General features: G+C 39.1%; 1 protein-coding gene across 1 annotated transcript; it reads left to right on the forward strand.

Annotated features, from left to right (window-relative positions):
- Positions 1 to 7,834: 7,834 nt before the first annotated feature.
- On the forward strand, positions 7,835 to 23,902 carry cul2 (cullin 2). The gene is made up of 21 exons (XM_086151570.1): positions 7,835 to 7,925; positions 8,871 to 9,009; positions 9,208 to 9,310; positions 9,413 to 9,507; positions 12,061 to 12,166; positions 14,011 to 14,093; positions 14,535 to 14,631; positions 14,863 to 14,973; positions 16,724 to 16,886; positions 17,031 to 17,155; positions 17,377 to 17,484; positions 17,625 to 17,684; positions 17,786 to 17,914; positions 18,149 to 18,235; positions 18,826 to 18,978; positions 20,276 to 20,353; positions 20,473 to 20,539; positions 20,644 to 20,846; positions 21,277 to 21,378; positions 21,460 to 21,576; positions 23,101 to 23,902. Exons 2-21 carry the CDS (start codon positions 8,891 to 8,893, stop codon positions 23,230 to 23,232), a joined length of 2,238 nt encoding a protein of 745 aa, XP_086007696.1. The 5' UTR covers positions 7,835 to 7,925; positions 8,871 to 8,890; the 3' UTR covers positions 23,233 to 23,902.
- Positions 23,903 to 24,292: the final 390 nt, after the last annotated feature.

Raw genomic sequence — 24,292 nt, forward strand, 5'->3', positions numbered from 1 at the left:
GGCTCACTGGCACACCAAGAAATAAACCCTTCAAGAAACTAAACAGTGGCAGCAACCTGGGGCATTGACAAATAAGCCAATGTTTCAAGGTGTGAACAAAACAGTCTGCCGTCACCCCAGGCTCAAAATGAGCCGTGTATGTGTTTTTGGCTATGGCACTGTGCACAATCCTCCACTGGAGGTCACCTGCCTGCTCTTCCAGTGGTACCTTGTACAGGGTGTGCCAGCTCCCCTTCAGACAAAAGAAATGTTGCCACTTTGATACTTTTACTTGTGATTGGGAGTGTAAGTTAAGAACCTTGATACAAGTTGTGTCAAGGTCTTCTTTTTCTGCAGTTTGAAATGCTCTCAAGTTTAGGGTTCTGAAGGTCAGCAGAAGGCCATCTTTGTCCTCCCCCTCCCCAACCCGCGGCAGGATGGTCAGCCAGGGGAGCCTGCAGTCATGTTCTTGTTCCACAGCTCGTGGCGGGAGCAATCCGACACAAAGCACTTTAGGTAGGGAGGGAGAGCGTCACAGATTTCCTTAGTGACCCTGGTGATCAGCCTCACAGAGGTGGTGTGTCTAGAATACCTCAGTGCAATCCAGGAAGAGGGAGTTAGCTGCAAGACGTGACACCAGGTTTGTGGAACACAAGGACTGGGACCTCAGGAAATTGTTGAAGAGGCTCTCCCATCAGCAACCAGCCCGGGGGTTCATTCTCCACGCATCTGACCACTTGAACCTGCCAAGCTTGGAGGACTGAGCCATAGAACGACGTGAATCCAATCTGGTTGCATCAAACAGAGCTGTCTGTCCAACCCTTCTCAAGAGGAGTTTGGCAGTAACCAGCCAGCTGGGTCTGCACTCATACAGGATCCTCTTCGCTGTATGCAGTATGAAACCTGAGACCTTGCCAAAAATGTGAGTGAGGCCTTGCCCTCCCTCAGCAACTGGAAGATAGAGGAGAGATAGAGCCCCTCGGTATATCCCAAGTAGCTTCAGGCCGTCCCTCTCCCAGCTTAGGCCAGAGGGTAAGGTGGCCAATGGGTGGCCTGCAAAATAAAGATGAGAGCAATTCGAATACGATTTCATCATACATAACTTCAGAGACATCCTGATGATTGTTTTCTTCATCAGATATATGATTTTAAGCAAAGCACAGTAAATTCGGCTCAACGTATATAAGCTGATTGAAATGTATCTGCTAATAAAAATGACCTTAGATCACTGCTGCAAGATTGATAATTCACCCTTGTTTGACTGATCTGAGTTTACTGAAGTTTGCTCAGCTCTGTATAATGTGAAGTACAGTATGACTGCTTGCAGACATGCAGCATGACATGGTAAATTCAATTCAGCCAAATTATCTAAGAACTAAAATATCAAAAAATAGTGCGTATTTAAGGAGTTTCAATTTTGAGAAATAAAATTATTTTTGTGAAAACGTCATGCATATTAAGAAAAATCAATTTTAGAGAGGTTTCCCTGTTCACCACAAGAATGAGGTTGCCTCTGATCAATTCACTCATATGTACCGTGAAACAAACTTATGTGTCTTTATTTTATTTTTTCAATCAGATATTTGCTTACCCGTTGGTTTAATATGTTTGATTTCTATATATTTAGTTATGACGTGGCATCAAAGCTACAATAAGTTTCCAGTTAGTATAATGTGAAATCAGTTAAAAAGGATATATAATTTCAAATTGAAATTGTGTTCTACATGAAGGTGTCTTATATTTTGATAATTCATTTTGATAATAGTCATATCATAGCCATAATAGTTGTACTTTTTTAATGCTTACATAAAGTTCAAGAGACCGGGCGGCAAATGCAGCCACAGGGCGGCACTGACCTATGTCTCTCCAAGCTTGCCTTGGGGGGGCACGGAGCAGTGTCTCCCTGTGCCGGTCCCAAGCCCGGATAAATGCAGAGGGTTGTGTCAGGAAGGGCATCCGGCGTAAAACTTTTGCCAAAACCAAACATGCGAGTCAACCAAAACTATACCATACCGGATCGGTCACGGACCGGGTTAACTACGACTGCCATTGGTACTGATGACCTACAGGGTACTAATGGAAATTGGGCTACTGTGGGTCGAAGAACAAGAACAAGAAGAAGAGGAGGAGTGCGTGTTCGGAAGCAGAGAGAGGAGGAAAGGAAAGAGTCTGGGACTGAGAGTAGGGACTCTGAATATTGGGACTATGACAGGAAAAGGTAGAGAGTTGGTCGACATGATGCAGAGAAAGAAGGTGGATATACTGTGTGTCCAGGAGATGAGGTGGAAAGGTAGTAAGGCTAGAAGCTTAGGAGCAGGCTTTGAGTTGTACTATTATGGTACTGACAAGAAGAGAAATGGAGTAGGAGTTATCTTGAAGGAGGAGTTCGTAAGGAACGTCCTAGAGGTGACAAGAATGTCAGATAGACTTATGAGTCTGAAATTGGAAATTGAAGGGGGATGTTCAATGTTGTTAGTGGCTATGCCCCGCAGGTGGGATGTGAATCTGAAGAGAAGGAGAAGTTCTGGAATGAGTTAGATGAAGTGATGCAGAATATTTCCAGAAATGAGAGAGTGGTAATTGGTGCAGACTTCAATGGACATGTTGGTGAAGGCAATAGAGGGGATGAAGAAGTGATGGGCAGATTTGGTATCCAGGATAGGAATGCAGAGGGACAGATGGTGATAGATTTTGGAAAAAGGATGGAAATGGCTGTAGTGAATACCTTTTTCCAGAAAAACAGGAACATAGGGTAACTTATAAGAGCGGAGGTAGGAGCACGCAGGTAGACTACATCCTGTATAGACGAGGTAACCTGAAAGAGATCAGTGACTGCAAAGTAGTTGTAGGTGAGAGTGCAGCCAGACAGCATAGGATGGTGGTTTGTGGGATGACTCTGGTGACAAGGAAGATGAAGAGGACAAAGGCGGAGCAGAGGACAAAATGGTGGAAGCTGAAAAGGGAGGAGTGTTGCATGGTTTTCAGGGAGGAGTTGAGAAAGGGTCTGGGTGGTCAGGGTGAGCTTCCAGATGATTGGACAACAACAGCTAGTGTTATCAGGGAGACAGGTAGAAGAGTACTTGGTGTGTCATCTGGAAGGAAAGTAGATAAGGAGACTTGGTGGTGGAATGAGGACGTGCAGGAGTATATACAGAGAAAGAGGTTAGCGAAGAAGAAGTGGGATACTGAGAGGACTGAAGAAAACAGACAGGAGTTCAGGGAGATGCGGCGAAAGGTAAAGATAGAGGTAGCAAAGGCAAAACAAAGGGCTTATGATGACTTGTATGCTCGGTTGGATAGTAAGAAGGGTGAGAATGATCTATACAGGTTGGCGAAACAGAGAGATAAAGATGGAAAGGATGTACAACAGGTCCGGGTGATTAAGGACAGAGAGGGAAATGTATTGACTGATGCTAGAAGAGTGATGGGAAGATGGAAAGAGTACTTTGAAGAGCTGATGAATGTGGAAAATGAAAGAGAGGCAAGGGTAGAAGAGGTGACTATTGTAGACCACAAAGTAGCACAAATTAGTAAAAGTAAAGTAAGGAAGGCATTGAAGAGGATGAAGAGTGGAAAAGCAGTTGGTCCTGATGATATACCTGTGGAGGTGTGGAAGTGTCTAGGAGAGGCAGTGGTAGATTTTCTGACTAGATTATTCAACAGAATCTTAGAGAGTGAGAAGATGCCTGAAGAATGGAGACAAAGTGTGATGGTGCCTATTTTCAAGAATAAAGGGGATGTGCAGAATTGTGGCAACTATAGAGGGATAAAGTTGAACGAGCCATACAATGAAGTTATGGGAAAGAGTAGTGGAAACTAGACTGAGAGCAGAAGTTAGCATTTGTGGACAGCAGTATGGCTTCATGCCTGGAAAGAGTACTACAGATGCAGTATTTGCATTGAGAATGCTAATAGAAAAGTACAGAGAAGGCCAGAGGGAGCTGCATTGTGTTTTTGTAGACCTAGAAAAGGCATATGACAGGGTGCCAAGAGAGAATATGGGGTAGGATAGGATATGAAGGTAGTTGGATATATAGGATATGTAGGATTATATAGGATATGTAGGTAGTTGGTGTGAGAGAGGAAGATACAGAGAATAGGGTTAGATGGAGAAAGTTGACTCGCTGTGGCGACCCCTGACGGGAAAAGCCGAAAGAAGAAGAAGAAGAAGAAGAAGACATAAAGTTCAAGAGACCCACTAAATGTATTAGAATTGATTGGTACTCATGCAGAGTATGTATGAATTTTTAGTGTTTTAAAAGTCACTCAAAAAGTCGCCCGTCATAACTCTGAGGGGACGTGTTGGTTAGAGTGTTTGTCCTAAGGAGTGAACGTTCATGGTTCGATTCTCACGCCTCTCCTATGCTGTCAAAGTACTGGTGAGCAAAACACTGAATCCTTAACCGCTACCTGGCACTGCTATGTGGCTGCCTTCTGCTCATGGATCAGTGCACCATGATGCATTGAATGCAGTGATCAAATTTCAACAATGTGCCGTATGTATGACTGAATGTGATGAGAACATTTAAATTCTACATCTCTATTCACCTACATTTTGTGTCTTCTACTTCAATGGAAGCAACAATTCCTTGCCAGCCACCTGATGAAGTTAAAAAAATAATAATCTGGCCAAGCAACCTTTGTCATTTCTCCATGGGTCATCATGTGCACTCTCAGTTGTGGACAGGGGTCAACATGTGTCAAGACTTAACTCCTTATATGCGTCAATGGCCTATACAAGCCCAAGATGGACATGATCTGACCAAACCATCCTGCCATCAGGAGGATGGCAGGCTGCCTGAAATCGCTCACGTCCTTAAGTTTGCCAGTTTTTATTCTGCTCTGATAACTTGGAAGAAAAGATATTTTCTTGTTGCCTATTCTACTCAATTCACTGACAATTACCATTGTTATCTGATGCATAGGAACTAGTGCTTTTCACTCCACTGGCCAGTGGTATCATCCAAGTCACTGTACATGTCATGATTTTCAAAGAGTGTGCCTGACCCAAATGCAGGGACACTCAGGAGGTAAGGCATTAGATGGGTTATTTACAGGAGAGATGAATGGAGGGCTGTGCTCGGTCTGGGTTGTTTTTTGGAGCCCCAGGGGTTTCAAGAGCTTGCGAGGAAGGACAAGGCATAGGTCTCTGGATTTGGGATGGAGGAAAGTTGAGGCATCAAACTCTGGTACACGGAGGTGAAGATCTCCTCTTCTCTCCTCTCCTCTCCTCTCCTCTCCTCTCCTCTCCTCTCCTCGAGACAATTGGCATCATGACACCACATCTTTGTGTCAGTAGCCACAGTAGTTTAGGACGAAGGGCTGGCAACAGGCTCCTTTTAAGCTTGGCCTGACAAGACCTTATGGGCCGCAGGTGTGTACTGCACCTCAGCTGAAATCCATTCTCCTGCTCAATCAGGCTCACTGAGGTGAACGGAGCTATACAGAGACACAATCTCAGATCCAAATGATACTATATTATTACTATAAGTCACATAATGATATGCCTGAGATATGACTGAGTTTGGGGGAAAAAGCAATGTTCCTGTACAATTTTACCTTACAGTGCACAGCTGTTGTCTTTGTTCTTTTGGTTATTCACTTTTTCATTCTCCTATATGCATATGTTCAAATGCACTATAATTTAGTCATAAGTAAAGATAAAGTATGGTAAGTGGTGCACTGAGTAGTTGTTTTCACCACGAGAAAACAGCACAAATTACATAGATATCTGGTAGCAGATGGGTCAGTGGGTTTAGTTATAAAACTAATAGTTGGGTGTGTTTTAGACATGCTTATACTCATGATAAGACTGGTCCTTCTAATTTTTCTCATCATTGGTTGTATGTTGAAGGCATTAAGTACATGCCCTCTTTTGAGCAATGAAATATATTTATGTTAGATATGGAGACACAGATGTTATGTTCATGAGTATATGACAAGTATATATGAGATGATTAAAAAAATGACAGTAAGGAGTTCTTATTCATGTATTAGCGTCTTTAATAATAAGAAATCGCCTGACTTTTTACAATATACTGCTGTCTCCAAACAGCAGGAAGGAGTTCTCATTCGTGTATTAGCATATTTAATATTCAGAGATAATTTAGTTACGTTGCTTTTACTATATAATGATGTCGCCAAACAGTGTATTACAATAATAGTAAAACGGAAAGTGAAACTGAGGAATTACAGCAAATACCAGTGCTGGACTTTGTGCCCTTGAAAAACCTATGCATTTTTAATGACACCAGTACAACATGTCCAAGACTGTTCCTTCTTCTGTTGGTGAAATCCTACTTCCTCCAAAACTTCCACAATCCTTTGCTGCCCTTGTAGAAGATTATAGAGCCGCACCCCTCTTTTGGTTCTTGTAAAGACTCACTACCATGGCTGTATAGAGGTTACTTTGTAGCCTAGTTCCCAATAAAAATGATACCCACCAGGTTTGAAACCAATATCAGAGTGGACTGATGAAGAGACCCTTAATCCAGTGCGCAGGCCCTCAACCGATGTTCTTTTCTGCACAGGCAATTTGATTGCTAATCCTGCTGTGCCCAAGGAAGGGCCAGCCATTTCCCCAAAGGGACCAGGCATCCCTGGCATACTCACAAAGAAATGGTCCGAAACCAAGAGGGAAGGAATAGGTAAGAATTCCGCCTGCAGACCAGGTAATAGGGGACATTCTTTTGGATCTGTTGACTTGCTAGTAAGCCTGTGTTATGGCAAGCTCCTTGTGCCTGGTCATTGGTCACCAAAATGTCTGCCACCAAAAATACTGCTGAGCCACTGCATGCTCTTGCTAAACATCCAAGAGCAAACATTTTACTTATAATGAATAGCAGTAGAGCAGTAAAGGTCTCAACATGCAGCAACACCGTCAACTAGAAAACCTCCCTAATTGCTTTTCCATCATTTAGAGGTAGAGATCAACATTTTAGAAAACTGGATCGGCCAAACAGTCAATTGAACGTGACAGTTGCCAGCACTGAAAGAATCATCAACTTCTTCGTGTCGATACAAGGGGAAACTCTCAGCAACAATCTGAGATTGACAGTGCCCTTCATTATACGACCGGTTCAGTTGGTTTTTGTCTACTAAAAGGTGATACTTCATGTAGACACAAGAACAAACACTGTTTGCCTACTGTTTTGTGACTCTTAGGGGGAGCTGGTTGATGTCCCTCAAAGACAAAAACTGTTAGGTCATATCTGGCTTGGATAGTGATTGCAGTCAGCATTCAAAATGAGGTTTGAGGAATAATTCTATTGTTTTTTATTAATGTTCTGGTTACATAAGCATGTCAACATTAGTTTCAGAATGTTTTCTATTTTGTGGATAAGACGCTCTTACACAGATATAAGTTGTAGTCAAAGACACGGAGACTTTTGGTGTATTCGATCACATGTGGTCAATGTTAAAATAAATCTAGTCACTGACGCTTCATCATATATTGCCATTACGCTGAACGTAGAGCTAAGTAGTCTAAATTTGTGAGCATTTATATTAATTCGCATTTTTGCAAGGTCACCAACCTCCATGGGATATTTTCTTGACACCTGGGTTTGTATATGTAGTAAACGGGATTAAGATTGGTAGTATTTTCACAGTTTCGATTTCCAAAGCGGTTTCCGTAGTTTTAGGCGATACCAAACACAAATAGGGGTTCTCGTATTTTAATTCTAGTGGACTGTATCTTATTCATATCAAGATGCATAACTATTTCCTTGATTTTTTTCAAAATAAGACTACAATGAAAGACATGTTTTCCTCATAAAGGGCAACAGGGACTGGAGACAAATTTATGCTGGTTCATTACAAACCCCCATGTGAAAGTATGGCGTGTGGTGAAATCCAAGCGGCAGGGAAGACCTGTAAGTATAGACACATCAAGCCTGTGACAGCGGAGAAACTTGAGTATTTTTACAAGGATTTACTGTACAGAGGTGCGTACTATTCAGAAGTCTACGTTTGACCCCTATGTCCTATTATGTTTCACAATAGTATTATGTTTTACCAAGTTGTCAATGTAAATGTTAAGCCATTGCCTGAAAGATGACCATTTGCTAGCGTTAGCCGAGTTGTCGTTAGCTTTCTGCTCGCAAGCTAACTAGCCGCTAGCCAGCGATTTACAAATCGCTGATGCCCATAGGTTTCCCATTGAGAAGAAGCTTGCTAAGAAGATGCTTGTTAGACCGTTAGTCAGACACCCTATTTTAGGATTGGCATTTCCCTTGCTGTTAACTTCAACTTAGCTGCCTTTACCATAACTGCAAGTTGTTGTTTTTTTTAATTATTATTAACGGCAACACCCCCTATTGTTAATCGATGATGACTAGCGTGAAGTGGTCAGCAGCAACTTGAACTATGCATGTTGATTGTGAAAAGTTTTTGACGTGCTTTCAGCGGTATGTATGATCGGGAACAACACAGGGCCTAGTTTCTCGCCCCTCCAGGTGAGCCATAATTCTTATGACACAGATATGGAGGTCCGTGTATGATTGTTAGCTTCTGACTCGCCTCGTAGCTTAATTACAATATTAACGATACCCAATCATCATCAATATTATGCTGACCGTTCACTGTTTGCCTGTAGCTCCATGAACTTGAGTGTTAACATCATGTGTTGCTGCCACAGTGAAGTGTAAGGATATTTTTGACAAGTTTGATTAATCGGCCTTCTAATGTGACCTTAGTATAATAATATCTCAGCTATATTGGATTCCAATCAGAATCAAGTACTTTTTAAACCCAATTCAATTACCATCAAAATAATTGTCACCAAAAGTCATTTTTGGCTACAGACAAGAAACAAACGACAATAACAAAAAATCAGACTCTTGACTCATGACTTACCCTTGTGCCTGCATATTTTTCTCTCGTTCTATTAGACTAAAGGAGAAACTGTACAATGTCCTTGAAGCCACGGGTGGTGGATTTTGACGAGACATGGAACAAGTTACTTACGACAATCAAGGCTGTTGTGATGCTTGACTATGTGGAGCGAGCCACATGGAATGATCGCTTCTCGTATCCTTGACCGGCTGGCTCAGTGTTATAAGGCAGAACCAAATTCAGACTCATCAATTCAAATGTGGAGAAACATAGACTGAGATTACAGTCGCTACTACAACAACCTTTAAACCACATTTATAAATGGTGTATTTACTATATTTTGTAATTTTTTTTGCTATGAAGTCCTTGTCAGTTCCTAAACTTAGACACCAGAGACATATATGCCTTGTGTGTTGCATACCCAGAGCCTTTAGGGGAAAGATTATACACAGAGACCAAGATTTTTCTTGAGAATCATGTTCGCCAGTTATACAAGGTAAGTACTCAGAATAGCTCTCTGATATCTTATATGAAGTGTTCATCTCTTCCCCTGTGGTGCTTTTTAATAACATCTATTACACCTGTATTTGTTTTATAGAAAGTGTTGGAATCGGAGGAGAAGGTTTTAGTGATGTATCACAGATACTGGGATGAATACAGCAAAGGAGCTGACTACATGGACTGCTTATACAGGTAAATCTTCTTTCTGACATTGTCTCTTTTACCAGTGACCAATTGGTGTCATCATTCCCTTCTTTCTTTTCCTTTTTCATTGTCAATTATTAAAACTGTTATTTGATTTGGCACGCTTGGGATTTTTCACATATAGTGTACATGTTTTGATATTTGAGCCTGTAATGCATTTTATCTTAAAATCCTATTGCTGCATACCCCTATGGAGAGCTGTCTGATCAATTTTTTTAACTGCGTAGTTCCTAGTAAATTGCTTTAGCATTATCACTTTTGTTACTTGGATAAATTAGTCAGGCTCAGAGCTCTTGCAGATAAGAAGAAGGTTGCTAAAGATCCTAGATTATACTCTTTATTAATGTGTTTTGATGTGCATTCTAATCAGTAAAGAGCATGCAGCGACTGTTGGACTAAGGCAGTGGTGGGCAATTAATTTTTACAAGGGGCCATATGAGGAACCTCAACAGTGTTTGAGGGATGAACCAATGATGACATACACTTAATTCTGCTCTGTATTAATTATAACTGATTGTAAAAGGCAGTAAATACTGATTTTGGTTGTCAGAATAATATGCATATTCTGTAAATATTTATACAAATGTGAAATGATGTTGTAGATCAAATAGGAAAGTATTCTTTTAGAAGTAATAAATATCAAAAACAAAAATAATCATGACATAGGTGTTTTCAGAGGGTCTAACTTGTTGACATTCACAAACACTAAAGAGGCATTTTGCAGTATGTTAAAGATATGCAATTGATCAACTTTACACAGAAAGTGCTTTGGGCTTTTTATTTTCACGTCTTTTTACCTGTTCAGTGAGAGATAGCCAGCCTGACTTGGGCTTGAACAACTGCACCGAAATCTGTCTGAATGTCTTATGTGGATTTAGGAAGGGCGACTGAGAGGTGTTAGTTAATGATGGAGTATCTGTATTTGTTGAACCTTACCACTGAGAATGTCTCTTCACCTGAAAATGATTTCAGTCTTCAGTTATCCCACATAACAAGATGAGTAGCTGGGCAGAACATTGCAGCTCTCATCCTAAGCCAGAGAAAAAATTCAAAGTTGACCACTTGGGTAAAGCTCCCGCAATCTCCTCAACCTTCTGCGTCGCGTCACAGTGTGTCGCAAGAGTGCTATCAAATGCGTGCTTTTTCCCAGGGCATATTAGTGCTGCAGAGTCCAACAAACACTCCTTGATAAACTCTCTCTCCGAAAACGGCTTACTTTTTTGGGCAATTTTGTGGGATACGGTGTAACTTGCCTTGAAAAGTGCATATCTGGGTGTGCAAAGCTTTGTAAAAAAAAAAACAAAAGTTTAGTTAGCAAAGCATCTGACTAGCTTGCATGCACTTCATCAGAAAAGTTTTTTGTATTATCCTCCCCCTTGCTAGGTCACATGGTGATGATTCAAACGGTTATCCTTACTCACTACTTTACCTTTGATTTCTGTAAATAAATATTTAGCGGTCCATGTCTTGTTGAGGATGCGGCATTAGACATCAACTTTTCTTTTTTGATAGAACTGACATTTCAAGGGTTAACTTGCTAGCATCACTCGTCTCTGTTCACGGACCCACGTCATTGATGTACTTACGTCCACCTTGACGTGACTAAAAACTGCACTGTTTTCTAAATTAAAGCAATGGAATCAATATTTTTTCATTCATGTTCTGACTGACCTCACACGGGCTGGGAAGGGACACCCAATGGGCCAGATGTGGCCTACGGGCTGTAAAATGACCAGGTCTGAACTAAGGTATAAAGTAAGTCAAAAGAGACTTGTTGAGGGCAATTATTCTGTCACCACCTGTCCCTATCTTACATTCTAAGCTCCTATAGTAATCTCTACTCAGTAAGGTTCAATAGCTGTTATTTTTTACGTTGACAAGTTTTTAAATGCTTAGTAAAATTATAGTTAAAAGATGGAATTGTATGTTATGGTTATGCTAATGTTGTGAAAACTGCATCTAATCTCAGGTGGACAGAATCAGCGAAGATAGATAATCTCAATCTGTGTTGTCAGAAACACATGTTGCAGCCCGTTTGGTATTGCTATGCTGATGCCGCTCTGCTTCTTGCTCCCTTAAACATGTATCCCATCATTGTTTAGTGTACATTCCCGAACTATCACATTGATCCTCTCTTTTTCTTGATGAAAGGAAATGATCGGAGGTCACAATGTCTCTTTTTTTATTATTTGGTTGGCCTCTTATCACTGAAGCATTAAATACCAAATTGCACTTTTTTGCCTATTACAATTGGTTATGGTGGGCTCTTCATAAACAAAATACATATTTGTTACATTGATTTAATAGCATATACTATAAATATCTGACAACTATGCTTTTTCTTGAAGCTAGTTGCATGACAAGTGTGGTTTTATGTGTTTGGGGTGGGAGAGAATCTTTCTTGTGATTAACCCATCAAGAGAAAAGAAAAAAACAATAATCTTTAAATATTTGGCACTGGTGAAACGGAGATTGCCATTGTGATTAAAGATATTAAAAATGAAAATTACCCATGACTTTTAACACCTTCTTTGTCTCTAGGTACCTCAACACTCAGTTCATCAAGAAGAACAAACTAACAGAGGCAGACCTGCAGTATGGCTATGGAGGAGTAGATATGAATGAGCCCCTTATGGAGATTGGGGAGGTACTGTTTAATTCTCTTCAACTTTTAGTCTTGAATCTCTTACCAGGATTATTACATAAACAAAATTCAGTGCAAGCCCACAAACCGTTTTAGGAAGATGATATATGATCAAGACAAGAGATAAGAAGCACAACTTGCAATTCAGTGAGGGAACTACTGGTTTAACGGGTTCTTTGTATTAGAATGATGGTTCCCTCTCTGGTTCTCTCCCTCCCAGGCAGCACATCAAAGCTAATGGGAACATCAGTCATATAGCCTATCTGACCAGGTTCATGTGTTTGGATGCATTTTAATCACAAGGGACTGGAATTTCATCATTGTCTTTTCAAAGGCTTATTGAATCTTTTGCGACATGCTTGATCTGTTGCCTTGTGAATTTCAGATACTCTTTATAAACCTCTCACAATATTTGATGCAGGCATTAAAGTTACTGCCACACAAAGTCATGTATCTTGCCCACTATATTATTAAAAGTTCTTTAATAAGACTTATTATTAAATCGTTTTGGACCTTTGGCCAAAAGTATTTTGTCACTGTAAACTCTTTTTTTTCCCTCATGGACTCATGCACGAGTTTGCCTCAGCAGTGCATTTTTTGGAATTGTGATTAAAATGGTGTGAAAAGCATTGGGGTTATACCATAATCCCATCTGTTAAGGCTGAATTAAACCCAACATCAGTCTGATGTAAGTCACACTTGTACATAAGGTGCATGCTATTTATTACATTTAAAAAGAGAAATGATTCTAAGTTAAATATCCTTTTTTGCAAATACATATTTTCCTTGCTTCACAGTTGACTTAAAGGGTGAATTATGTTTCAGATTAGATTTATAAACATTTATAAACAGCTTTGTAAGAGATATAGTCAGATAAACAATATGCATATATTATTGAAAATGCCGGCAAAGTATGTATTTAAGTAGATATTCAAACTAATATTCATAAATGCAAAGCAATGAATGTAGTATACAGATGTTTGACTTTGAGAGGCAGGAGTCCGAAAGGAATGATGGACCTATTTTATGTGACCAAACACAATTTAACCCATAGCACCATTTAGACCTCACCCCTTTTGTGTTATAGCTGTGGATAATGTATACACTTCATATGGAGCAGTTGTGAATTTCAAAAAATCAGACTTGGCATTCCAGACTTGGAAGTAAAGAGAGACATCTGTGATGGGACCGTCTTGCTAGAAGTTAATTGATTGGGAGGTGTTGCAGGTGATCCTGGAGATTCCCTCTCAAATACAGTACTTGAACAGCAATGCTGTTGTCCTCTCCTTCAACTGCAGATTGTCGTCAGATAAGATGAAAAGAGAAATCTCTGTAACTGTGAAGGTTATTTTCTTAAGGTCATCGAACTTGTTTCACTAGATACGGCTGAACTTATCTGTCAGGAAGTTTCCATTCTTAATGACTGTCAGTAATTTTGATTTCTTTTTTTTCTTTTTTCTTTTTTTTTTTCCTTTTGCTTTATCTGTGTCTTACAGAAACACTTTGGCTTGCACTTTGGATAGAAGTGTCAGCAGTCATTGTCAGTGTGTATTACTGTGTAAGAACATTATAAGACCAGCCACAGCTGCAGTCATTTAATCTTTTTGCACCCAATATAAATTCTGATCACGAGGTGTGACATAAGTAATATGTCATTTAATAATATTTCTTGGCCCAGCTGACTTAGTCTTTTATGGGAACATATTCATATTCATCTTTTTTGTGACATTCCTAGGGAAAACTTTAGTTGTCAAGAAGATGTCTGTTGAACTTGCTTCGGCGTCAAACACAAGTTGGCTCTGGATTGTCTATGTTTCAACTGTTTTCTTGTTTCCTTGTCTCTACAGTTGGCTTTGGATATGTGGAGAAGGCTAATGATTGAGCCTCTTCAAAGGATACTGATTAGGATGTTGCTGAATGAAATCAAAAAGTAAGTTTTGTTATTTCCTCAAATGCTCTTCTCGTATTTATGAAAACAAGAAATTATTGTTCGGTGTATTAGGGAAGATGAGAGCTTAAGTATGTGCGCGTGGGTAATGTCATGTAACCCATAGTAACCCAAATCCATAATGTGGTGTCATCTGCAAGCTTTTGATAATGTTTTATTTTACCTTATTTTTACAAAACTATTATTTTAGATCGATTACACTTTCAGATGGCACGTATCCATCGCTATAAATGTTAAATATCTGCCAAAGTAGTCACTGTCAGAACACGTTCAAACGTGTTCAACCCAGACATTTGTTTCAGTTGTCATGATCAAAGTTCCTGCTTTAAGCTACAGTTTTCCCAGCTGACCATTAAATATTTTGCCAACCAGCAGTGCTATGATCGAAACAGGCCTAACTCCAATCTTACTTGTGTGTTGCAGCGATCGTTGTGGTGAGAACCCCAACCAGAAGGTCATCCACGGGGTCATCAACTCCTTTGTTCATGTTGAACAGTACAAGAAGAAGTCTCCACTAAAGGTGAAAACATGAAAGTGTACCATAGTCATAGATGATTTATTTACATATTGTTTGTGCACCACATCTTAAACACTGTTATTTTGGGAATTTAGTTCTGCCATTGTTACTACTGTCTTTTCATCATCTATTTTTATGTCTTGTTGTCATCACATCCTTGACTGGCTGTGTTTTTACCTGGTTGGACGTCCATATTGACATGTGGATGTCCACATCCTCTTCCTTTTATTCCAGTTTTATCAGGAAATTTTTGAAGCACCATTTCTGACAAAAACAGGAGAGTATTACAAACAGGAAGCCTCCAATCTACTGCAAGAGTCAAACTGCTCTCAGTACATGGAGAAGGTAGGTTACAGAATTGTAAAGTATGTGATCGTTTCATTATTTGTGTTTTTTGCAAGGATTGAAGAAGCTTCAGACAATAGGTTTTGATGTTGCGCTTCAGATTACAAAAGCATCTAGTTTGAACTGACACAGGGTTTTTCTGTTGGCTGAATTATAAACTAACCCAGGGACTTTTTGCTGTGTGCTGAGTGTTCTGTTATTCTGGTGACATAAGAGATTTAATCTCTGTATTAGTGCTTCCATTAACCCGCCAAAACCAAACTCACAAACCCCGAGGTAATTTCACGACTCTCTCTCATTAGTCATTCTTACTCATGAAGTCACTTGCATGGGTAATAATCAGATCTTTCTGGTAAATTCATCTATCCATCTTGCCTGTTAACAGGATCTTGACAAGAGCTTCACCAGATGTTAATGCTCTGTGCTTTTCAATGCTGTCAAATTGATCACTATGCTTCCTGGGTAACATGGACAGAAAGAGCTGCACCACTCTAAATTTAGAAAAATATAGGGCTACATCACTCTGGCTGTCTGTGTGTGTGCTTATATGTATGAAATGATGACACATTTACTCCATATTCATATTCTTTGAATCAAAATACTAAGTTGTATATTATAGTATAATGAGTATAAGTATTTGATACATATTTTATACACACACTGCATCCCTAGAGTAGAAAAAGAGTGACATCTAGTGGCAAAGTCAAGTCAAGGTAGTCCATGCTCTGAGCTGGCCATGAAAACGAGTCACTGATTTAAGCTCATCATGGCAGATAAAGAAAAATGTGTTGTTTAAGTGTATTATTATTATACAGTATTTATACCTGTACCACCTTGCTGGACATGATTCACCACTCCCGGCACGCAAGTGTTTCAACATTTATGAGGTGTTGTCAGACGACAACCCTTGCCTAAACAGTAAACATCACACTTCGAAAAAAGAAAACAAAAAAATTTCACCATTAGTGAAACAATTCAGATAGATTCACCCATAAATAGGATCACATTTGGCACAGAAAATGTTCATAATGTACTTTGCCTTATTTGGTAGTAAAATGAAAGACCAAAACTAGAATTCTGCTTAAAGGGTACATGCCATTTACTCCAATGCTGTCCTCACAAACAAATATTGTTAAATACCGTTGAGGCTCCTTAAATTCACAGTTTACTACCACCAGGTGCAGCTGTCAAAATTGATTCAAACTAACAAAAGCCACCATGAATGGATTTTAAGCATTTGAGGCCCCAGCGGCGTATGAAGCTTCGAACATCATCCGTGGTTTTTGCAGAACAATACAAGCCCTAACACACTGTTTTGAAATAGTTTGCTTCACAAAGACTGAAATGAGCTTCAGGGCTTTAATATCAAGCAAGTGTACATAAAAAGACAAATGAAACAAGCATCCATTATGCTGCGTAGTATGACACACAAGTTAGTAAAGTGCTCAAGGTCATGGCAACTTCTGGAAAAAAAAATGTTGAATTTTTCAATTTCCACAGCTCCTAAATAGTAAGTAGTTCTTAATTTACTGCTTTTTATGTAATTACACATTAAAGAATAAAGTCTCTTTATTTGTCAAATTTTATTCTCATTTTTTAACAAAATCTTTCATTTTGGTCTTGAAATATTTTTTCATATGTAAAAAAATCACTTGACTTCAAAGTCAGCATAGACATTAATTCCCTCCTCCCCAGTTGAGCAAGATCGTACTTCTAGTTTGTCACTGTACTTACCCATGCCATCCTCCAGGTTTTGGGGCGGTTGAAAGATGAAGAAGTGAGATGTCGGAAGTACCTAAACCCTAGCTCTTATGCCAAAGTAATCCATGAATGCCAGCAGAGGATGGTGGCAGATCATTTGCAGTTCCTCCACGGGGAATGCCAGAACATTATTCGACAGGAGAAGAGAGATGGTCAGACCAATACTTTACTTTAATTGTTTTCCTGATGTGCATGAGCAAAACTGGATGTGTTTTTTTGTGTCTCATTATATACACTTACACAGCCCCTGTTAGTGTATCAAACTGATACGTTTATCTGCATAATCTTTTCTCTAGACATGGCCAACATGTATACCTTGTTGCGAGCAGTGTCCAACGGTTTGCCTCACATGATCCAGGAGCTGCAAGTCCATATCCACAATGAGGGCATCCGAGGCACCAGTAACCTCTCTCAGGAAAATGTCAGTAATTCTATATACTGTATTCTGGGGATTTTAATAATAATAATTGTTTAATAATTGTTATTGTTGGGATAATTGTTTTTGTCCTGTCTTCTCCTGCATTCACATTTCTTTTCATGTCATGATTTGGAATTTCATGTTGCCATAAGCATTTTTCCCCATTTATTCCTTGTTTTCATTCCCTTTCTAAAACTGCTGTATCTTTTTCTTTGACTCCCAAGACGCCAACCCTGTTTGTGGAATCGGTGCTTGAGGTTCACAGTAAATTTGTTCAGCTTATAAACACAGTTCTAAATGGAGATCAGCACTTTATGAGTGCACTGGATAAGGTAAAAAAAAAAAATCAGACCCCAGCACTTATTTGTCATTTGTTTGCAAAATGTCCTTCACAATACATTACAACCTAATAGCAGACACAGATGTTGACATTTTTCCAACCACTTTTATATTTGACTCAATGTGTTCATAGGCTTTGACATCTGTGGTGAACTTCAGGGAACCCAAGTCTATCTGTAAAGCCCCTGAACTGGTCAGTATGGCACATACACATGCATACACAAAGTTCTGTGACATAATCAGTGCCCTGACCAGGTCATACCTCCTTCCGCCTCACATCATGTTTCTGTACAGCTGGCAAAATACTGTGACAATCTGTTAAAGAAGTCTGCAAAGGGAATGACGGAGAACGAGGTGGAAGACAAGCTTACCAGCTTTATTACAGTGTTCAAGTACATAGATGACAAAGACATATTTCAAAAGGTAACAGAAATGTTCCTAGCTTGGATTCTCACAAAATTATGCATCATTCACTTTTCCTCAACCCATTTTCATCTAGGTCTGAACATCAAGGGTTGTTTTTAGACTGAAGCTCTATAAATAGAAAGATCTATCATCACTTTCTTCTTTAATCTCAAAATACTCAAGTACTTATGGATTGATTTTTATGTGAAGCACTTTGTTTCACGTATTTTTTGTGATCTTCTTTTTCTGCAGTTTTATGCTAGAATGCTAGCAAAGCGGTTAATACATGGGTTATCATTGTCAATGGACTCGGAAGAAGCCATGATCAACAAACTTAAGGTAAATCTTTCCGAGGTATTTGCTTTGTATCATTATTCATGTTAGCTTGACAGTGAAAAACTGAACAACTTCCTTCTCGTGTCAGAAATTGTTACATCATTCCAGTTTATATGCTACATCACTAAATAGTGATGGGGCCCCCAGTCTGATCTTACAAACTATTCTTTATTCCCAAGATATGAGATGGTAAATAATTTTGTATGCCATGCAGTAACTTTCATTCAAACAATAGATTTAATAAGCAGCCAATGTTGTTTTGTGTGAGGGAGAGATATGGGTTTGAAGAGGTGGATTTGGATGCAGTCGTAAATCGCTTTTATAATTGGTATCCTCAAGATACAGCAGCAACAGCAGTTGGTGGCCCAAATGCACTCACGGAAACAACAGATCCTGTTATTACACCTGTACGCTCCTGCAGATTTCTTCTCTGGGTGTTTGCACTGCTCCTATCGAGTGTCAGCCAAAATTGGTTGGAGCATCTTTTAATGTCCATTAGGGCCATTAAAACACACATGAATTTGCCTGTATTTTGTTTATTCCTCTGCTCCACTCTTCTGTATTAGTTGTCTTGTTTCCTTTCAACCATGCAGCAAGCATGTGGCTACGAATTCACAAGCAAACTCCACAGAATGTACACAGACATGAGTGTGAGTGCCGACCTCAACAACAAATTCAATAACTTCATCAAGACGCAGGAGATGGTGGTTGACCTCGGAATCAGCTTCCAGATTTATGTATTACAGGTGAGTGCTTTTAAGTGTTCTCAGCTGGCAAAGGGAGTTGATTCTTATTCTGGACGAAACTTTGTTTTTGTTTTGTTTTTTGATGACACTGTTTACTTTGCCAATAGTCTTTATTTGAATGCAGCCAACAGCTGGATTTTTCTCCTAAACTGTTTTTGTCAGAGGTTCTTATGTGGATATAAAGATTCATACATTGTGCTGGATTTTATCAATACCACAGTTAACTATCACCGTCAGTTGTCCAAGTAACTATTGAAGAACAATATATTGCTGGTCTAACTAGGTGTTTGTGAACCTAGCTTTCCATTCAGTGTAGACAGGAACCCATAACTCTATAAGAATGGGGCTCTGTATTGAACATATTTGAAATTCCTTACTCTTGTGAAATATCTCTGACTGTAATGCCAACATGTTATTTTAGTGGCAGAGATACACAGGTGTGTTCTAATGTTAATATAAAATCAGGAAAAATCAATAGACGCTAACACAAGATGGAGATACTGCTAGGGAAGTAATGCAGAATGCAAGAATTCCAGTGTCTGCAAAATGCTAGTTATAATGCAATTATAATTATTTAATGTATTAGGAAATACATGTATTTGGACGTATGTATGTATAAAATGGTCTTAATCATACCAGATTAGATACCGTGTCATCAAACAATTTACAAAAAAACTGAAGACAGGCGAGGGTTTCTGCATCAACACACTTTGTACAGACTTTATTTTTGATATATAAATAATGCATTTAAGCATAGATAATGCTTTCAAATGTCTGAGAGCAAAGGACAAAATGGGAACGTGGCAACATCATCATGTGAATGTCTGATGTGCAACTGTCAGTGGGTGAGTGGAACTTCCCCTTAACTACTTCTGGTCTTTACAGTGTACTGCATTGTAAATTTCCACCACCAGAGGCCAACAGTGACAACAAACATGTAAAAAATACCATGATCAGAACATCGCCTTACCCTGGTTATAATAAGACTCTCTGAAGTCCTCGATATGAAACTCTGAAAACTAAACTAAACTAGATTGTTTTTCTTTTTTTAAAGTGTGAAGTAATGTTGGGATTTAAAAAACAGAACAGGATTTGAAAAACCTCTGTTATTCCTCAATAAGTACAAATTTTCAAATTCAGAATAGAGTCATTTTCTTTCTGCTGGAGCTATCTGTTTTTTGGACTCCGACCTCCAGCTTACTAAGCTCTGTCTTTACTCAAGACCAACCAAAAAAACATTTTACACAAATGCATTTTCAGTGTTGATGTGTAATGTTTTTGCACCATGTGATTTCAGGCCGGGGCATGGCCTCTCACACATGTCCCATCCTCCACATTTGCCATCCCTCAAGAGCTAGAGAAGAGTGTGCAAATGGTGAGTTATGGCTGTGTTTTTTTTTTTTTAACAAAGCAGATTTCCAGTTTTCAGTTGCAGGTTTAGCCTAATAAAAAGAGCCTGTTGATGAGTAACGCTTGTTTCATATCTCTCTGCAGTTTGAGTTGTTTTATAATCAGCACTTCAGTGGGAGGAAGCTGACCTGGTTGCACTATCTCTGCACAGGTAGAATCACAGAAATGAATGACACATTGATGACTTAAAAAGGCTTCCAAGAGAGATGAACTGATTGGATGATTGTTTTTAATGTTTCTTCTTACCATACACAGGTGAGGTAAAACTGAACTTCCTGTCAAAGCCCTATGTAGCAATGGTGACCACCTATCAGATGGCTGTATTGCTGGCCTTCAACAACAGCCAGACGGTAACCTACAAGGAGCTGCAGGATGGCACTCAGATGAATGAGAAGGAGCTACAGAAGACCATCAAGTCCCTTTTGGACGTGAAGATGCTAAATCATGATTCACAAAAGGTCTTTGCAACCATGTGTAACAACATTTAAACCCAATAAACGATCCTGCCATTTAGAGAGGATAAAACAGCTGGGATAGGTTTACAGTTTAGGTTACTTTAATATGGAACCAGATAGAAGTTTTATGACCCGAAGGTTTCTTTTAGGTTTTATGTCACCTCATCTGTGAGCATTTACATTTAGATCTTTATGTTATCCTTTCAGCTGTTCCCATCAGGGGTCATCACAGCAAGTCATCTGCCTCCATCTAACACTAACCTCTGTATCCTCTTCTCCCACACCAACCATTTTCACTTCTTCTTTCACGACTTCCTGACTCACCACATATCCACTCAAATTGAAATGTAGATGGCCATGTGAATAAATCCAAAGCAGTGGCTTCTTTTCCAACACTTGAGACTACTGATCTAATTATCTGATACGCCCGCAGGAGGAAATTGAAACGGAGTCCACATTCTCATTAAATATGGGTTTCACCAGTAAACGGACAAAGTTTAAGATCACGACATCAATGCAGAAAGACACACCACAGGTCAGACACCCATTGCATGAAAGTCCCAAGCAGTTTCGACCAACTTCGTCAACATGTTTAACTTGTTGATCTGATACGTAGGAAATGGAGCAGACGAGGAGTGCAGTAGATGAGGACCGCAAGATGTATCTACAAGCTGCTATAGTGAGAATCATGAAAGCCCGCAAAGTGCTCCGGCACAACGCTCTCATACAGGAGGTACGTGGACATGTCTTATTTCAAAGACTTTTTCTGATTTGGTGGAAGGGAGTTCAATATTGAGTTGCACAAGCTGTTCATATGAAGAACAGCTTTATATCATTTTGGTTGGCTGGGCATTACCGTAATTAAACCAGGCCCATAATAACAAAGTTTAAACACAAGAAGGCTACAATGAGCAATGGGATGGACTCAAGGGTTCAAAGTGTTTCTTGTCTTATGCACAATAAGTTTCCCTGCACAATAAAATTTGTTCATTGCTGTCCACACTCAATGCGAGATAGTATAAAACAACTATCAGTAACATAGTAGTAACATAAGGATAAATAAATACATAATAGTACATTGTAAGGCAGCATGGGAAAGATGCAGGAGAAATATAAACTGCAGAAATGCTAACAATGGTGATAGCGCTATACAGCAGTTTTACTGACTATTGTGCCAAGTTTGGTAACGGATGTGCAAGTTAAACATGTGTTCATTGAAAAGTGAAAATTGAGAGTGCTAATTGAAATGGTAAACAGTCAAACTACAGAGACAAGCTAATTTCATATCATCATAACAGTACCACATCATCAGTGACAAACTTAATAGTTTTACATGCACATGAGCTGTTTGGAACGACTTTATGCAAGGCTGCAATGGGAAAAAGAAATACAGAACAAACAAGACTTTCGTGGGCTTACCAATGGAGACCTTGCCCTTCAAGCCTCTTGTATACCCAGACATGAAATATCTCCATTAAAGCATAATATAATATATGTGCACTCTTCAGTGATACTAAACATTCTCAGAATAATTGTTCTTTGGTGGTTAAAATTTATTGCGAAACTGATAACAGACCACCAGGTGAAGGCAAATGTCGCATGTTTTGTGATCAGATGTTTTGTAGTGCATGTGTGCATATGTGAGGGGACAGGTTTGTGTATATACATTCTCGCTTATCTATATATTCTCTATATATATTCTCCCATGACCCATGCACTTTTTTTGGTATGCATTGTATGCATTCTGCATACAATTGGTATTTGTTTTACATTTACAGCTCATTGCAATGCAGACTGCAGACTCATGTTCATTTTTTTTAGTTTTAGACAAAGTGACAGTCATGCAACTTCAGCTAAGCAGCTGAAACCATTATTCAACGTAGTCTCTTCATTTTCATAGACACAATAGTATTTGGACCAAAGAAATCACTTATCGTTTTTTTTTTTCATACATGATGAGCATCAATCTGTTTTTGCGCCTTCCCTGTCGAGGACTTTTGAGCTGTAGCTAATTTGTCTCTCTCTGCTTACAGTAACTGGTAAACAAGCTTTGGCACTTTGTCGTACAGACCATGCGTTACATCTCGTCACTGATATCAGCTCACCTATGTTTATTTGCCATTATTTATTAAAAGAATAATGACTCAAATAAAGTATTGAAAATGTTTAAATATGGAGTGAGTAATTACATTCCTGGCATTTCTGTATTAAAATGTATTAAAATGTGTTTTTTGTGTATGTCTCCTCCACTGTGCAGGTCATCAATCAGTCCAAAGCTAGGTTTAACCCCAGTATCAGCATGATCAAGAAGTGCATCGAAGTGCTCATTGATAAGCAGTACATTGAACGGAGCCAGACCTCAGCAGACGAGTACAGTTATGTGGCGTAGACGGAGCAGTCAAGACGCCATTACAAACATTTACCTTCATGACTGACCTGCATACACAGGTTTAAAACAAAAAACTAAAAACAGAATAATGAACGGCAGAAGAGGCTCTTTCATCCATTTAGGTTATTTGCTGTCTGCTGTGACTGCACAGGGTGACACAGCGGGACTAGCGGCTCTCTCTAAAAAACAAGAGTGGTATTTGTGTCACATGACATGGCCAGGAGACACCACCACCCATAAGCCCTGCCCTCATCCACCCTCTGATGTTAAGCTGTTTACAACATCACCAGTGCCACGCACATGTGCGTCAAAACGACTTAGAAAATGCCTATAGCCGTTTGAGAAGAAAGTGCAGATCAAGTTATTGGGTAGCTATAAACAATGGGGAATACAAACAAACAAACAAAAAAAGAAAATAAAGCGTCATTTGTGGCATCAATGGTATATTGGTGTCCGCACATAAAAAAAATGCGATTCTTTCTCACATTTGCAGTTGTGTGTTTATTTTTTTCTTTCTTTGTTAAATGTTCTGATGTTAGGAAAAGTATTGTAATAAAACTGGTATACTTACTATTGTATCTACTTTCAAATGTAAAGAAAATTAAAATGACAAACATGATCCTGCTGCTTGTCAAATAAATAATGAATTCACTGAAGGCTTTTATGTAAACATTTTGTCATGTGTCCATGTTTGAGTCTCGTCGCACTGACTGAAAAGAAACGTTTGTTCATTTTCAATGTTTATTTGGTGACGTGTTTCTTGTCTAGAAAACAGTTTCATATATAGTTGAATATAATGACAAAAAAATAAAATGGGGAACAAATTTAGCATGGGGAATATTGCACAAGAAGTAACGTTGAATGTCAGTTTTCGAAATATAGTCAGACAATGGAGCCCATTCGAATATTAAAATAACCTACTAGAAACGAATACTTTACGTCATCCAAATTGTGAAACAGATATAATAGTTGATAATAATTTTCAGCAATATGTAGTATACCAATTATGTATTAACAGAATGTAGCTTCCAGAGTCATGTGGTTTTCCGGGGAAACGATA

This window comes from Fistularia commersonii, chromosome 8 (genome assembly GCF_037954325.1).
Source record: "Fistularia commersonii isolate RoL2024-O1a breed Wild chromosome 8, RoL_Fcom_v1.0, whole genome shotgun sequence".
Taxonomy (NCBI): Eukaryota; Metazoa; Chordata; class Actinopteri; order Syngnathiformes; family Fistulariidae; genus Fistularia; species Fistularia commersonii.

What these genes read in the sequence shown, in the direction of transcription:
- cul2 (XM_086151570.1), top strand. Translation starts at nt 8,891, where the DNA reads ATGTCCTTGAAGCCACGGGTGGTGGATTTTGACGAGACATGGAACAAG. An exon ending in ATGTTCGCCAGTTATACAAG is followed by an intron (nt 9,311 to 9,412) that starts GTAAGTACTCAG and finishes TTTGTTTTATAG; the next exon opens with AAAGTGTTGGAATCGGAGGA. An exon ending in TTATGAGTGCACTGGATAAG is followed by an intron (nt 17,485 to 17,624) that starts GTAAAAAAAAAA and finishes ATGTGTTCATAG; the next exon opens with GCTTTGACATCTGTGGTGAA.